This window comes from Salminus brasiliensis, chromosome 6, assembly GCF_030463535.1.
Source record: "Salminus brasiliensis chromosome 6, fSalBra1.hap2, whole genome shotgun sequence".
Taxonomy (NCBI): Eukaryota; Metazoa; Chordata; class Actinopteri; order Characiformes; family Bryconidae; genus Salminus; species Salminus brasiliensis.
Genome location: NC_132883.1, coordinates 41,596,475 through 41,613,902, shown reverse-complemented (window position 1 = coordinate 41,613,902; position 17,428 = coordinate 41,596,475). Strand labels below are relative to the sequence as shown.

Genomic DNA, 17,428 nt, shown 5'->3' with positions numbered 1-17,428 from the left:
TGGCCACTTTAATAAAAACAGCCACCTTGAGCTTTCACTCACTGGCCAATTTAATAGAAACACCTACCTTGTGCTTCTACTCACTGGCCACTTTATTAGAAACACCTCTACATTGCACTTCACTCAGAGGCCACTTTATTAGAAACACCCACCTTGAGCTTTCACTCACTAGCCACTTTATTAGAAACACACACCTTGAGCTTTCACTCACTGGCCACTTTATTAGAAACACACACCTTGAGCTTTTACTCACTGGCCACTTTATTAGAAACACCCACCTTGAGCTTCACCAACTAGCCACTTTAATAGAAACACCCACCTTGAGCTTTCACTCACTGGCCAATTTAATAGAAACACCCACCTTGAGCTTTCACTCACTGGCCAATTTAATAGAAACACCTACCTTGTGCTTCTACTCACTGGCCACTTTATTAGAAACCCCCACCTTGCGCTTTCACTCACTGGCCACTTTATTAGAAACCCCCACCTTGCGCTTTCACTCACTGGCCACTTTATTAGAAACCCCCACCTTGCGCTTTCACTCACTGGCCACTTTATTAGAAACCCCATTTCTATCCACTGTTGTGGGATTGCACAACCATTCAATGGATGAGAGTAAAACAAGGCTGTAAAATGCTGGATATTGGCGCTTTTTAAGGAATCGTTCAAAATGTCCACCTTAAAAGGCTCATATTCTGCTCCTCATGTCCACATATAACATTTGGCTGAGTTTATGTGGCTAAATTAAATTCACTAAATTTATACCATCATTCACTGTTACATGTAAATGAGCTTAGTTCTCATTGGCTGGACTGTACTTTGCCTACTTCAGAAAGTGGTCCAGGCTGAAAGCCTCCTTTTAAACTGAAGTGTGAATGGGTGGAGCTACACCGCTGTAGAGTAGAGTAGAGTATTTCTATAGGTGGATCTGTGACATGTTTGACTGGTTTGTAAACTCACAAATCCAGGGGGTTCAGAGTGGGCACAACAGGTAAATAAATAAATAAATACATAAATAAATAAATACATAAATAAATAAAGGAAGGAAGGAAGGAGGTAAATCCACTTTAAGGGCAAAAATATATCAAATGAATGAATAAATAAATAAATAGTCCTCCACTTGGCCTTTTTAAACCAAATAAGCAAACCACATTGAACTGACCTCCATATATGTGCAGAAACTAAATTAGCAAATAAAGAAACACCCATTTCAGCTGAAGCTCACCTTATGTATTTTAAACTTATTAAAAAAATAAATACTTCATATTAATAAATAAATAAAGCTATAACTGATATTCACCTTAAAGGTAGAATTAAATATTAAAATAAAAAGATACAATAAAACAAATAAACAAACAGCTTTGAACAGACATCTGCCTTAGAGGCAACACTATGTAAACTAACTTAATAAAATATGATCTAATAACTACACAGTACAAAATTACAGCAAACTAATAAAAACATTTTGAAGTTATTTTGTTAAAGTTTTTTTTTAATGAATCAAAATTTTTTTTTTTAAATAAACAAATAAGGGCACTTGAACATTAAATATTAAAATAAAAACAACAACATTTAAAGACGCAAAGTAAAAATAAATAAATCAATAAATAAATAAATAAATACTTAAAAACACATTTAAGATTAAGTTAATCCTTAAGGAAACTTAAAATAACTAAAATAAAATAAAAACAAACAACAACATAAAATTAAATAATTTAAAATAATACAAATAAAATAAAAAAAATAATAGATTTAATAATAATAAAAAATAACACATTTCAGATTAACTTAAATGTAACAGAAAATAATAAAAATTTAAATAAATTAAAAAATTAAACTAAAAACAGTATCCATCCTCAAATGTAAAATATCAAAAATTTAAAACAAACAAACAATCAATCAAACAATCAATCAATCAATCAATCAGGCTGGTCAGAGGTACAGTGCAGTGTGAGCTCATCGCTGGTCAGGGTGGGAGCGTCTGTGGCTCTGGTTGACCCCTGGCTCTGCTCCCTCTCCTGCCCTGCCGCGGAGCCCCGGAGCTCGAGCCGGGTCTCGAGGCAGACACAGGAGAGGAGAGGAGGCAGAGTCGTGCTGTTAGAACCCGCCCTCCGCGCGGATCTCATTTCCCCCCTAAAACCAACCTCCCTCCTTCTCTCCTCCTCCTCCTCCTCCTCCTCCTCCTCCTCCCTCTCCTCCTCCCTCAGCTCTCAGTCCTCCACTCTCTCCCTCGCGCCGTGTGTCCCACTCTGTCGGCTGAATCATGGATCTCGCCGCGAGCTGCGCGCTGCTGCTGCTGCTCTCCACCCTTCGCGTGCTGCTCAGCGTCGAGCTGGACGCGCTCGAGCCCACATACTACGAGGAGCCGCCGGATGCCATCGACTACAAAGACCCGTGCAAAGCCGGTGAGAGCCCCGCGAGCGCTGATTTCTGTTTTGTTTTTTTGCTTTTTAAATGTGCCTCTCTCTCCCTCTCTCTCCCTCTCCCTCTCTCTCTCCCTCTCCCTCTCTCTCTCTTGCTCGCTCTCTCTCTCTCTCTTCCCCCTCCACCTCCAACTCCCTCCTCCGCCGTGCACAGCCACGTAAATCTGGAGCGAGGAGTGCACGCGCAGCAAACTTAAAGGCTTTTACTGACAGGCTTTGCAAACCGCAGCTCGAGCTCCTACTTTTTGCTTTTGCGCTTTTCTGTGCTCGCTTGACTTTGCACGGTGCGCCCTGCGCGTGCAACAAAAGAGACATCAACAAAGAAAGACTGTGCAAAAAAAGCAAGCAAGCAAACAAACAAGCAGACAACAAAAACACTGGCTGACAGATCGCTCGTGAAAGTTCACTTTTGTAGTTGTAGTTGTTGTTGTTGTTGTTGTTGTTGTCATAAGTCTCGTGCATAAGAAGATTGTGTCGACTTTGTGCAACCTTGAAACTTGCCTGAAACTTTGCTTTATTGCTATGCAGTGACGTTGCATGTTGTTATTGTTGTTGTTGTTGTTGTTGTTGTGGTGGTGGAGGTGGTGGAGCTGGTGGTGGTGGTGGCGCTGCTTTGCATGGTTTTGCAATGCAAATGCCACTTTCCTCGTGCATTCCGGCTGTTAAGTGTTTTATGTTTGTGCAGATGGGCTTTCCTCCTCGAGGTTCCTTACTTCACCCTGACCACCACCCCCCCCCCCCCCCCCAACTGTTGTCCACTTGGAGCATGAAGCATAAGTTTTGGCACCCGTCAGAAGTAGGCTACTGCTTGCAATCATAGTAGTGGTCACTGCTGGTTCCTAAGCAGCCCGAGGGCTCCGGGCCGAGGTCAGTCTGGGTCTGCTGTGATGATGAGGATGATGAGGATGATGAGTGTGGTGGTGCTGGTTTGCTGTCATGTGATCGAGGCAGATTTATGAAGGGCTCTGGAGAGTGTAAACATGAGGCCTGCAGAGTTCAGGAGCCGAGGTGTAAACACTCACTCAGATCGGTTTAGTGTGAATCGCCGTGTTTTTTTGGAGTTTTAGAGATAAATCCACACAAAGAAGTTTCCTCTAGGGACTATTTTTTGTTGTACAACGCCCTGCATGTAACCCTCCACCACGAAAAGCTTGTAAATCTGAACGGTTGGTGCCGTAATTTGACCTCTAAACTGTAGTAAAACCATGAGGGAGTGAATCCACAGCCATTTCACATCATAACTTTCTGTGATGGAGCTTTCAGAGGCACTGCAGTCTGGTCGGGCGTCTGGTTCCTTTCACCAGCGCTGTAAACAATGCAGACCTGCTAAGTTTCTGTAGAACTTCGTCTGCCTCCGCACGCCCCCCCCTCTCCGTCTGTCTGTCTGTCTGTCTGTCTGTCTTGCTCGTTCTGACAGGGCCGCTCGGGAGACGAGTGAAGTCTCCTAGACCTCCGTCTCTATTAACTCCTCTCCTCTCCTCCTCCCACCCCTCGTTCCCTCCCTCCCTCTCTTTCATCCTGCTCTTTTTCACTCTTTCACGGCCTGGCTTTCTCCCGTGTCCTAATTTGCAGCTGAAAGGAGCTCTTGGCTGTTCATTTTTACATTTTCACCCCTTGAGAAAGGCACAGTCCCCCCTACAAGTGGCTCAGGGACAATAATCCCAGCCCACCGGCTCGTATTGGTATTCCGGGCAGGTTACCCCGGTTGACCCGCAGATGCTCGGGGGGGCGCTGATCTTTCGTGTGGGGATTAACTTTATGGATAGCTGCCCTTCACATTCTTGATTCATTCTCTGGAGTGATATGGAGCCTCCTATAGCTGAGAGTGAGGGTGTGTGTGTGTGTGTGTGAGTGAGTGAGTGAGTGGGAGTATGTTTCCTCAGCTGTTTGTTCCAGCCTTCAGGCCCTGCTGATATGGAGTTAGACAAGAGCTACATTTGAGTTTTTTCTTTTTACCTCCATAAACAGGACATGCAGTGTTATGCCTGTATATATTGGTGACATATCTACCTGTCTATCTATCCATATATCTGTCTGCCTATCTATCTATCTGTCTGTCTGTCTATCTGTCTGTCTGTGTATCTATCTATCTATCTACCTGTCTATCTATCTACCTGTCTATCTATCTACCTGTCTATCTATCTACCTGTCTATCTATCTATCTGTCTATCTATCTATCTGTCTATCTATCTATCTATCTACCTGTCTATCTATCTATCTATCTATCTATCTATCTATCTATCTATCTATCTACCTGTCTATCTATCTATCTGTCTGTCTGTCTCTCTGTCTGTCTGTCTATCTACCTGTCTATCTATCTATCTATCTATCTATCTATCTATCTATCTATCTGTCTGTCTGTCTCTCTGTCTGTCTGTGTATCTATCTGTCTATCTATCTATCTATCTATCTATCTATCTATCTATCTATCTGTCTGCCTATCTATCTGTCTGTCTGTCTGTCTGTCTGTCTGTGTATCTGTCTGTCTGTCTATCTGTCTGTGTATCTATCTATCTGTCTGTCTGTCTGTCTATCTGTCTGTCTGTCTGTCTGTCTGTCTGTCTGTCTATCTATCTGTCTGTCTGTCTATCTGTCTGTCTGTGTATCTATCTATCTATCTATCTATATAGATAAATATAGATAGATATGTCACCAATATATACATATATACATATACATATATATACATATGTACATATATATATATTAGACTATATAGATCTGACTATATATAAATATATATATTTTTCTTTCTTTCTTTATTTACATGTTTTTTTATATAATATAAAGAAAAACATGTAACAAAGAGAAAATAATAAATATATATTTATATATAGGCAGATATATATAATAAAAAATATATATATATTATATTATTTATATTTATTTTCTTCTCCTTTAAAATTGCCATTTCGGAGAAATCAGGTCATATATACTTCTTTCCTTTAGGCTACAAATAGGGCCGAAAATCCATTGGCGGCATCTAAAAGTGCCTCGTGTGTGTGTGTATATACATGTATGTATGTATGTATATTTGGTATCTATTTTGTTTATATGGCCAGCTGCTGTTTTGAACGCAGGATCACTTTACGTGCTGCTGACCAGGAGGGTTCCTTTGTCCTAACGCCACAAATAAAGTGGTGCTTGGCCCCCTTTAGCACTAAGCATGATTTACGTCATCATTTCGTAAAAAAGGACAAATGCGTTTCCAGACACTGCGGCGAGTCAGTTAGGAAGACCCTTTGACGTGAAACTCGAAGCATGAGCCGTTTCTCACAGCTGCTGCTCCCCTGACCTTTCCTCTCTTCCAGTGTAAACAAACAAGTTCTTGCAGAGCATCGCTTTCAAACAGCCTGGCTCCTTACATCATCAGCTCTGCCCTGTTCTGTCCTCTGTTACCATTTAGTAGCTGTACAAGATTTGGATAGATGACACGCAAGAGGAAGGGAGGCCTGAATTTCACAGCTGAGGGAGCTCCAGAGCAGCCAGGCCCCAGCGGGCCAGTAAACGTCAGGCATGAGGGAATCCAAACGTGGCTCGGTCTCTTTACTCTGCCGGTGCAAACCAACACAGCAAATGGAGAATTAGCTAGCGGCCCTCTTGGCTGGCTGTGCAGGAATAAGAAGTACCCTTTCATCTTCGCCCGTCCCGAGAGTCCACAGGGATTCGCCAAGGGTCGAGGTTTGGCTTCTGATGGAGGACCACGAGTCTTTTCTGTACATCACTTCCAATAAAGGTAGCTTTGATGTCCAGTTCAGTTCTAGGAGAAACCATTATCAGGATCATCAGAATAGCAGCTTTTACATATGTGGAGGTCTACTAACCTTTATTAAAAAGGTTCTTCACACTCATACATCTTATAATCAAAGAACTTTCCATTAAAAGGTTCTTCAAGGAACTGTAGCTGGTTCTTTTTTATTGCTCCAACACTGCCTGGCGCCTATTAAAAAAAAAAATTCTAAGAGTGTAACGGACTTTGGGAGAAGGTCCTGAGCACAGATGCTGTGTTTACACACCGTTCAGGGGTGAGTGAACTGTTCCCTCTCTCCTGTTTGTTGAACAGCTTCATTGATCTGTTTATGCAATAATGTTCCTGCAGTTTTAGGAAAAATGAGGACTCGTGTTTTTTTTGGCATTGAGGCTCAATTTTAATGGCTGGATCTGAGATTCAAATGCGAATATTAAGCATAAAAATTACGTTTTGGAAGGTTATTAAGGCTTAAAGAGGAATTCCAAAGTGGTTTTATTTTATTTTATTGAAACAGAGCATTACATTACAACAGTAGTGAACGGAACCAAGGGTGTTGATGTCTACAATGCAAATTTAGCCATTTTACTAACAATCCAAAACCACTATGAGGTCTATATGTGTTTGTTTTAAGGGAAAAATGAAATTAAAGTAAAGTAAATAAAAAAAATCTCTCTGAATATGTTTTTAAAAGTATAGTTCTAGGCCCAAACTTTCTCCAAACCCCCCCAAAAAAAGGTGGCAACATTTGACAACATGGCGGACAGCTTCGGCTTAAGTTCTATAGGAATCGTGGCGTCCATGTTTTCTACTGTCATTGAGTTGGACTTTAACATTGGCCCATATTGAGGTCCGATGGATTTAGTGGTATTGGTGAAAGCCCTGCAGACACAGCAGCAATATTTCATGAACTGTTTTGTATGGAAATCAATAAATTATGTATTTTATATGTTTATTTAAGTTCAAGAAGTGTGTCAGTTGAGAACGGTCAGTCATATTTGGCAACTGACCCTAGAGAAGTGGGCTGGAATGGCAGTTTTCACAGTTTCAGCTCCTTTAAATCGGAATCCTATTGGTCACAGATTGTCCCATCGGTTGGACTCTACTTTTGACACAACAGTAGTAGAGATTTCTGTCAAATCTCAATGTCTGTTATAGAGTTGATACAGTTCTGTATCTTCATAGAGAGAGCTGTGCTATAAGCGGTATAATGGAGGCAGCCTGCCTTCATCTGTTTCACAGATGTCCCCACAGTGCCTTGTCTTAAACTCCTCTTTAATACTCCAGACAGCACAGACACACTTGCACCATGCAATACTTACTGTCCCTTAAAATGTGCCAGTTCTCACAGACTGGCACAAACTGTACACCCCCCACCCCCTCCCCTCAACACACACACACACACACACACACACACACACACTTTCCTTGTATGGTTTCAATAACAGAGAGAGGAAAGGGCTCTTTGACCTGAATCCCTGTTGCTGCACTCATCCAGAATGTGGTTCTCCAGTTCCATATCTTGTGTTCCTCCAGATGCTCAGAAAACCACATGGGGCCTGTGCCATGCATGCAGACCTAGTGACATCACACAATCCCACAGTCCTCCCTTTCTGCCAGAGTGGCAAAGCAAAGAGAGAGGAAGAGAGAGAAAAGAGCTGTTAAAAAAATATTCCAACATTTTTTGTCCGTGAGCACCGACTGACGTGAGATGTTCACGGACGTCCAGTTCTGAGCCTGGACTTAAATTACCCCACTAAAAGATTTCCAAGGAATTCCAGAGTGGTTTTATTGTGAAATGCAGCATTGCGTTGCAGAAGTGGGGATGGGAACCAGTGGCCTTGATGTGTACAATGCAAATTTAGCCAGTGAATCGACACCTGCTTTCTGAATGTTATAGGTCATGTTTGTAATACATTTCTTTTGGGGACTTTGTTGCTGTACAATACTCTGCAGGTATTTGTTTCCACCTTCAGGTTAAAAAAGTCATGATTTTTAGCCGAAAAGATCATGAATCAATGTCTCAGAATCTGTAGGCAGGTTATTTATGACCATTCTGTATCTAAACTTTCTGTGATGCAGAGATTTTAGTAGTATACTGGCTGGAATAGATGACTGGTTCCACTCCACGGTACAAGCTGCTAGCCAAATGTCAAAACTTGGACTTACATTGTCGGATGTTGCTGTGCTGTTCACATGTCTGACCAAAATATGGATGGTTAATCTGGAAATGATCATGGCGGCAACCAAAAGCTGTCTTTTTCATGATGTTAAAGGTCTTAAAACTCAAGTATTTTAAGTACCAAAAAAAATAAATAAAATAAAATAAAATAAATATATATATATGTTAATATTATATAATATATTATGTATTTATATGGATTAAAACCTTTCACTCTGGTCAAAATCTCATGACATCCCATGAATGTCTTTGTACTTTAGGGTAAATTTTATATGTTTTAGTTTTTCCAGTTGTTGTTATGGTGTGAAATGTGTACCATTGAGCGAAGAGCTAAGTCTAATACTGTGTTCCATTTGAACTGGGATGCTGGAATTTCGGAGTAAATTTCAATCGGAAGGCCCCCACGAGACTCGTGTTTTTTTGGGCATTGAGGCTCAATTTTAATGGCTGGATTTGAGATTGGAATGCGAATATTAAGCATAAAAATTAAGTTTCGGGAGGTTATTAAGGCTTAAAGAGGAATTCCAAAGTGGTTTTATTTTATTTTATTGAAACAGAGCATTACATTACAATAGTGGTGAACGGAACCAAGGGTGTTGATGTCTACAATGCAAATTTAGCCATTTTACAAACAATTCAAAACCACTACGAGGTCTATATGTGTTTGTTTTAAGGGAAAAACGAAATTAAAGTAAAGTAAATAAAAAAATCTCTCTGAATATGTTTTTAAAAGTATAGTTCTAGGCCCAAACTTTCTCCAAACCCCCCCAAAAAAAGGTGGCAACATTTGACAACATGGTGGAGCTAAGACTAAGTCTAATACTGTGTTCCATTTGAACTGGGATGCTGGAATTTCGGAGTAAATTTCAACCGGAAGGCCCCCACAAGTCAGATTTTCTACTTGAAAAATCGTGAGAGACTCACTAACCACAAATGTAAAAACCAAGATGGCCGTGTCGCACATCAACAGTAGTAACAGCGGTAGAATTATAGCAGTTGATCCAATGGCCGTGCCCAATATCGGCCACTTCCGCGTGGTGTTCGTTTCCGCTCTGCAAGATTACGGTGTTGTTGGCGAAGTTTAAATATTCTTTTCAGCTGTGATTTTTGTCAAGAATAAAGTTTGAATGCCTCTTAAATTCATCCAAGCAATTGGCAAAGAGAGAGAGAGCGGAAATACGCAATGTGCAGACGTGGCCGATATTGGGGACGGGACCAACTTCTACAGTTTATCAGCACTTCTGTCTACCTACAGTACTGTCCAACGTCCACGGTGTTTGCAAGCAAAATACTGTATAATGCGTTGTTATTAACTGGTATCACTAACGATGCTAACCCAGGACAATGGGGACAATGCTAATCTGGGACATAACACGTCCAACATATATTTTAGGTTAGCTTCGCCCTAAAACACAGTTTTAGTCCTAACACTCCATTCTCCTAATGATTGCTAAAGTTGGCTGATCACTAAAATGCTAGAAATGGAAATTGGACATTGAGCACACACTAAGCCACAGTTTACGTACATACATATCCAGAGGGGGGCAATATGACAATATTTTATGGTATCGTGATAACTGTTGTTATTCTGAGACACAATAGGCTTTTCTAAGCATATCGAGGCTATCATCTGTGCTTATTATATTATATGATCAGCTGCATGTGTCATTGCAAACGGTGTGATTAGCCTGGTTTAACTGGAGGAAGTGCAGTGGGTTTTGATTATTTGGACGGTAGTTTTTATAAATCCATCACTGCCGATCACACCCGATTTTGTGGATCGTGTATCGTGTCCTTGAATATCGTGATATGATATTTTTACCATATCGCCCAGCCCTACACACATCAGCCTATTGTTGATCAGGCCTTACTACAGGATGGAGAAGTGTATTTCTTCATTAGCTGGAACTGTTAGGCCTTTAAAAGGCTCAGTAGTGTGTGTGTGTGTGTGTGTGTGTGTGTGTGTGTGTGTGTGTGTGTGTGTGTGTGTGTGTAAAGGAAAGTACAGCCTTTGGAAGCGTGTGTTCTGTTGGGAGTAAAATACATTAAGAACTGTCGGAGCCTGTTTACACCCTTCAGTCCTGCTGTGCAATCCCCCCGCTGATGTGTTGGAGTCTACAGACAGACGGAGAGAGGAACAGTGCGTGCCAGAGAGCGCGAGAGCGAGAGCGAGAGCGAGAGCGAGAGAAGCTAATATGATTAAATAGTAAAGTAAGCACAGCTTTTTTTTTTTTTAACGCTGAATTCCATTACGTGGTTCTCAGGAGAGAGCTGCATTCACCAAGTTAAACCATTGTCTTCTTTGTGCTCGTCTGCGTGCGAGAGTGCGCTCCCGTGCAAGCAGATAAGGAGGGCTAGGAGATAAAGATGTTAAAGAATGCTAAACGCAGCGCAAATGTTAAACCTTAATTACGGCCTAATCAAAGCGCCACAGTTTGGGGTAAAACCCAGAGCCTTTGTGTAGTTTAAAAACCCTCATGTTCGCGTCTTAAAAAGACTAAGGCCTTGTTTTCGAACATTTCGGACGTTTCGTAGGTTGAAAGCGTCCCGGGAACGCTTTGAAGACGGGCCCAGTTAATGAGCTTTTTTTTTTATAGTGAATGAAAAATGGAAGTCAGTCGATGTTTGACTGTCAGAAACTTTGTGAAGGGGGTGGAGAAGTGCAGCTTTTATTTAGGAGCGTTGGGAGGGAGGTTGGGTGGGTGCTGCTGACATTTTGCTGTAATTGAGGCTAAATGTCACCGCGACAAAAGTGCCACTACACCCGGTGTGGGTACAATGCTGGATTCTGAAGATAAACTTAGAAAATGCAAAAGTTTGGGCACCCCTGCTCAAATGGAATACGAAAATGGTACTAAATATGGTATTTTTAAATGTTTTACGCTCCTGTTGCATTAAAAACCTTTTTCTATATATTAAAGTTAAATCTTTAAGCATCTTCAGCAAAATAACTACACTTGTAATGTGTCCATTCCAGGTGCCAAAACATTTGGATATAACTGTATCGGCTTTTGAAGGACATCCCAGTCCAGTTCTTTTGGCATTGGCTGATACCAGACCGGTACTTTAGCATTTCATAGATAACGCAGTCACACAATTCAGATAAGATATGCTATGAGTTAACACTTGGGCGTATAGATGTAATGGGTGTATAATGGGAGGATTTTATATTACATAAATTTCTATATTACATTTGACCATTTTATAGTGATTGCAATCCAGTTGGCCTGACCTCTAGGGTTAAGCTGATTGCTGGTTAGTATCTGGAAAAATCAATATAGTTCAATAGTTCATCAATTATGTAATGCACTGACTGTCAAGATGATCATATATATAGCTTTAAGCAAATGGTACGTCTTGTAATCTGCCAGATGCAATAACAACAGTAGTGTTAGATAACAACCGTAATGTTAGCACATATGCTAATTTAACACAGTCAGCTATAGCTATTTGTACCAAAAAATGGTTGATGGGCTATACAAGAGAGCATTTTTAAAGAATATAAAATAATTATGAGTGTAGTTAGTGTTGTAATGTTTACTTTGACTGGTTTCTCCGATAGTAGGCCTCTCTGCAGCGTTTGTCATTTCTTACCTCCGTAAAAAGAGTTATTGGAGAGGGACAGTGCCATAAATCTTGGCCGAATGGCTTCTCAGTCCCCCCCATACTGTTTTCAGTTGGGGCCAGTTGGTGACCCCAACTGATGATTTAACTACCAGTAACTGTAGTAAGTAGTAAAGCAGCTGCTCTTGGCTCTCAGTTTGGAATAGGGCTTAACGCTAGTTTTATCCTAGGAGCAATGCCGCACTGCTGCTGGTGATGATGGTTTCATTTAAAACCAGTCGTGACTCTTGAGTAAAAAAAATGGACTGGGTGGGTGGTGAACAGTCGAACCTGACCCAGAACCGTACTTTGCTAGCTAATTGTGGATAATGTCATATATATATATATATATATATATATATATATATATATATATTAGGTTATAGATTAATCTTATACCTGATCCATTTAAACATACCTGTGTCTTTCCCAATACCGACCCACTGGATTACACTGGGAAATCACTACTGCTAAAATATTGACCGAGTGTCAAGTTGTCTACCATGTCAGGCTCGTCCGACCTGATAACAAATTACCAGATCAACTAACAGTCTAGAACATCAGTGTTCTAGTTGTTTTCTTCTGCGCTCACTGGCGTCCTGCTAACACCTTGCCCTGGTTGAGAAGTCTCGTCCACAGAATACGCCGTACAGGAGTATTGTAGGAGTATTATAGTGTTCAGTTGAGAAGCTATGTAGTCTCTTCACAGCGTTATTGTTGACTTTAATGACGTTTGATTGAATTGGAGCACAACTCTCTGGTCCTGGCGAGTGCACTGATGGACCTGGAGCTGGCTCCTCTGAGTCGCTTTCTGCTTGTTTTACCCATCAGATGTTTGTGTCTGCAGAGAGGGATGTGGGTTTGATTTACACTTGGGAGATATGATGACTTCCGTGGCCCAGTGATACCACAAGGGCATTTCCTGTTTGACTTGTCCTGTTTGGGTGGTGTTTTTTTCTTTTTTCTTTGCATTAAAGTCGCTTCTTCTAGATTTCTGTACCTGCGGTTTTTAGCGAGAATTTTACAGAACATACTTGATTGTAAACATGCACTATAAGCAATACTGCAGCTATGATTAGTAGAGAGAACATGATGCAAGTGTTTACACATTCTACATTCTGACACCAATATTGAATATCTTGAATGTTGGCCAATACTAGTTAGATATTTCTTCTTTACAAACTACTGAGCTTTAAAATGAGCTGTTTTTAAAAGGAAGTATTCACATAGGATGAGCATCTACACTCACCAAAAACTCCTACTACAGTCCCTTTGACTTATATCTCGCAGTGTGAGTTTCAGGATAGATTTGTTAGATTTGTGATAGACTCATCTAACCATCAATACCCATCCACACCAATATTCCATCTTTACTACTTGATAGGAATGTACTGATCTGGGAATTCTAATTTTAGGATATCTTTCAGGCACATATCACTGTTTCTCTTTACTGTAAACCTTGTAACTTTGAACTTTTTGGCATAATTTGAATATCTTGGCTGTTCTCCTTATTGTGTCCGAATGTCAGGATGAATGGACCAATAGAAATGCTCCAAAATTACATAATGCAAACATTAACTTTAGATTAGACTTGAGATTTGTCCTTCTCCTATAAAGTTGCCATTTCGGAGATGCAACAGTTTTGTGTGACAGTGATGATGTATGCTCAACATTTATGTCTGTAGGGTTAAAAATACAGTAAAATGAATCAAATGCAGATAGGCCACCTAAACATTCTGCTCTTCTGGCATTTGTTAAATATCTCAGTAAATATTGTTTTGAAATATCGAAATTGTAAACATTTGCCCTGAAGCCGATCACTTTTTACAGCTAGTATTTGCCCATACCAATATAACTCCAATAGTATCTGTGCGTCCCTACTCACTGATGTCAACCCCATGCCTGTAGACTGAGCAGCAAAAATGCTGGTAGTAGACTTTTTGGTAGTAGTACCTTGCAACATCTGGACCATTTGGTTTTGGGCTGCAACATCTGGTTGTCTGCTTGAGAATCCCTTTGGCAGGTAGCAGCCTGGGTTTGTTTGTGCTTTACATAATGCCTTTTTGGAGCCAGATTCATGAAATCCCAAGGGAAAGGATTAGATCTGAACAAGTTTACTTATAAAGTCCTCTGGAATGTTCCCCTAGAGCCCCCATAGTGCCACGGTGTGACTGCACTCATGAACATCATTAACAGAACTGCTGCAAAGTTCCATGTTGACAAGTCTGGGTCAGGCCTTCCTGAACTGTAATCTGTCTCAGGGTTCTAGCAAATGAGGCCATGCAGCTAGTCAATCTGGCTACATCTGGATTGCTAAAAGCCAGAAGTCTCAGTCCTGCAGTAGAACAACAACACTTGGGCTTTAAAAGAAGAGGATTTAAAAGAAGCCTCCAGTGAAAGGAGAGCGGAGTGGAGAGCGTTCCGTTCTCCTCTCCTTTTTCTCGGTCTGAACAATTCCAGAAGCATTTGGAGCGGTTGGAGAAGGGAGAGTCACTCGTGATGTGGCAGGGAGTGAGGAGTCCAGACGTGGGATCCGAAAGGAAAAAGGCAGTGTGTGAGTAAAGAGACGAGTGGAGGAAAAGGGGAGAGCGAGAGAGAGAGAGAGAGAGAGAAGTGGGGCAGTGGGGGTGGTAGGAGTTGTCCACAGACTGTAGGTCATTCAGCATGTGCCAGGCCTGGCCAGTCCGGCGGTCCGAGGCACGCAGGACTGAGTCGGCGTCGGCCAGCTGACGTGACTGCAGGTCATTCAGGGTCCTTCTGGCTTGCTCGCTGCAGCCTGTTTACACCGCACCGCTCAAATCGGCCATGCCTTTCTGCTGCTGATCTGGGACCAGTTTTTGTTTTTGCTTTTCTTCGCTTCACTTCACGTTAACCCACATATATAGACACACATTAAGATATGCATCTTGGTCCAAATGTTTGTGGACACCCCTTCTGATGAATGGACGAAGCTACTTTAGGATGTGCCCATTACTGACACCGATGTGCATGTGTGTGCTCATTAGCACAGCTGGTCTAGTCCCTGTAGAGAAGGACTGCCAATAGAATAAGACTTTCTGGAGCAGATATATACAAACCTACTGGCACCTTGCTGCCTAATGCCAGGCATGGGCTAGAGTGGGAGTGGTGGTGCTTCATGATAGTTGGTGCTCCATCCGGTACTTTTGGGATGAGGTGGGGTGGTGATCATCCAACATGCTCCTAAATCTAGTAGAAAGCCGTTCAAGTGCTGGGTAGTAGATCACAGGGTTGTGGATTGGATAAGCGAATTCGCTGAGCTACCACTGTCACCCTGGGCCCTTCACCCTCTCTGGTCCAGGGGTGCGGTAGTATGGCTGACCCTGCGCTCTGACCCCGGCTTTCCAAGCTGGGATGTGCGAAGAGAAGTCCATGACAATAAAGGCAGTTATGTGGGGTGTACTGATGCACGTTAGGGTTTCTGACTCTGACAAATGGGAGGTTAGGGTTAGGGGAGGACAGGGAGCGTCTGAATATTTCGAAGAGGACGTCCTAGACCTGGCGGTTGATTTTATGAGGCTACACAGATTAGCAAGTTTGTCAGGACTGGCTTTAAAATATGACTCCCTGTCTGCGTATCATTTTCATTATACGTCTCGCACAGTGGATCCCCGGTCCATACCTCGAAACACCTCGGCTGTGGAAGGATTGTCCTGTCAGGCCTCTCGCTCTGTTGGAGAGCTGTATCAGGAATGATGCTTTCAGTAAAGGCTTAGAAGGGATGAGGCTAGGTTCTGACAGGGGTCTGGGTTAGCATTAGAAAGTCACTAGTATGGGCCTGCCCTGCCACTTACTCCAACGTAGAGCCTCGTAGATCTCTTCAGCATATGTGTGGTGAGGTGAGGTATGGTGTGGTGGGGGAGGGTGGCCTTGTTTAAGCGTATGTGTTGAGCAAAGGATAGACAGTGGACGAAAGTGAGGGGCTGAAGTAGTTGTGTGAGTGAGAGTGAAAGAAAGTGTGTGTGTGTGTGTGTGTGTGTGTGTGTGTATGGCTATTGATGCGTGTGTGATGAGTGAATTTGTCAGCGCCAGCAGTATATACAGACACTGAGTAATGGGGAGATGTGGAGAGTGGGCATTCCTGCTGCAGTGGAGTGTTTAAGTAAGCCTGAGGACATTTCTAGTCTCGACGTTGAGTACAGAAAGCCAAATCTGTGTGCGAGGTGTGTGTGTGTACGTATGGTATGGGTCAATATGAGAGTTGCCTGTGAGTATTTCGCGAAATCTGTGCTGTGCTAAAGGGCTAATTAGTTTTGTAGAGGAATGGTTTACCCAAATTTACACAATTGTCCACTTTCCCCAGATTCAGCCCATCTGCCGAGCCATGTTTGGCGTCCAGATTTTGCTCCTATAGTTTAGCACTGGGCCTATGAGGTTAAGGTTGCTAATGAACCCTAGAAGCCAGTGGTCTTGCACTTCTCTCAGCCCTTTAGGAACCGCATCCCGGTCTAAAACCTCATCAACAAGTCTGCACAATCTTAGTGAAGACCTGCGTGGGCATCTTTTCACAGAAATGAAACCAGATGTGGGAGAGACTATTTACTTCTAGTGTTTGTTAGCCTGGCTAGCCTTGTGGCCCCAGTGCTAAACTGAATGAACCGAACATGGACACCACAAATGCCCTGGCTGATCCATTATATCTACCGGCCTTCCTGCCTACCAACTTACCTGAGCATCTATCTATTTACCTATTTATGTATGTACGTAACTGATTATACTATGTGTCCAAATGTTTGTGGACACCACTTCTAATGAATGCATCCAGCTTCTTTAATATATGCAAATGCACACACACACACACATCTTGTAGATAAGCATTGCCAATAGAATAGAACTCTCTGGAGCACATACACATGAATCTATTGGCACCACTAATGATTGTCTAATATCAGGCGTGGGCTACAGTGGGGGTATAAAGCCCCCCAGCATTGAGCTGTGGAGCAGTGGAACAGCAGTGTTCTCTGGAATGATGGTTGGTGCTCCATCCAGTACTTTTGGGATGAGTTGGAGAGGTTGGAGATGATGAGGTGGAGAGGTGGTCATCATCCTCATCATCCAACCTCCTGACCTCACTAATGCTCTTGTCACTGAATGAAATCAAATCTTCACAGCAATGCAGAAAGCCTTCTTCTTCTTCTTCTTCTTCCTCCGTGGACAGTAGAGACAGTTACTCCAACAGAAGCAGGAGAAACTCTCTTTAATCCCCTCGATTCTCAAAGAATGAACTGTGAATGAGCAGGTGTTCCAATACTTTTGTCTGGATAATTTATTAGCCTGCCTGTCTAGCTAGCTAGCTATACCAAGCATGCTCATCCAGAACCCTTGCTAGCTTGTGTTCATGTTAAGTTGCTGTTGATGTTAATATGTGGGATTCAGCATGAATTATGAGGAATATTAGGTGGATGTAAAGGTTGTGTGAAATGCCTTATTGCCAGATATCAGTTTATCAATCGG

At 42.1% G+C, this 17,428-nt stretch overlaps 1 protein-coding gene across 1 annotated transcript in view; it reads left to right on the top strand.

Annotated features, from left to right (window-relative positions):
- The first annotated feature begins 2,108 nt into the window (after positions 1-2,108).
- Positions 2,109-17,428, top strand: part of bmp1a (bone morphogenetic protein 1a) — a 79,453-nt gene continuing 64,133 nt past the window's right edge. The window contains exon 1 of the mRNA XM_072681102.1: positions 2,109-2,405. Coding sequence (XP_072537203.1) covers positions 2,264-2,405 — 142 coding nt within the window. The 5' untranslated portion in view covers positions 2,109-2,263. The remainder of the gene's footprint in view (positions 2,406-17,428) is intronic.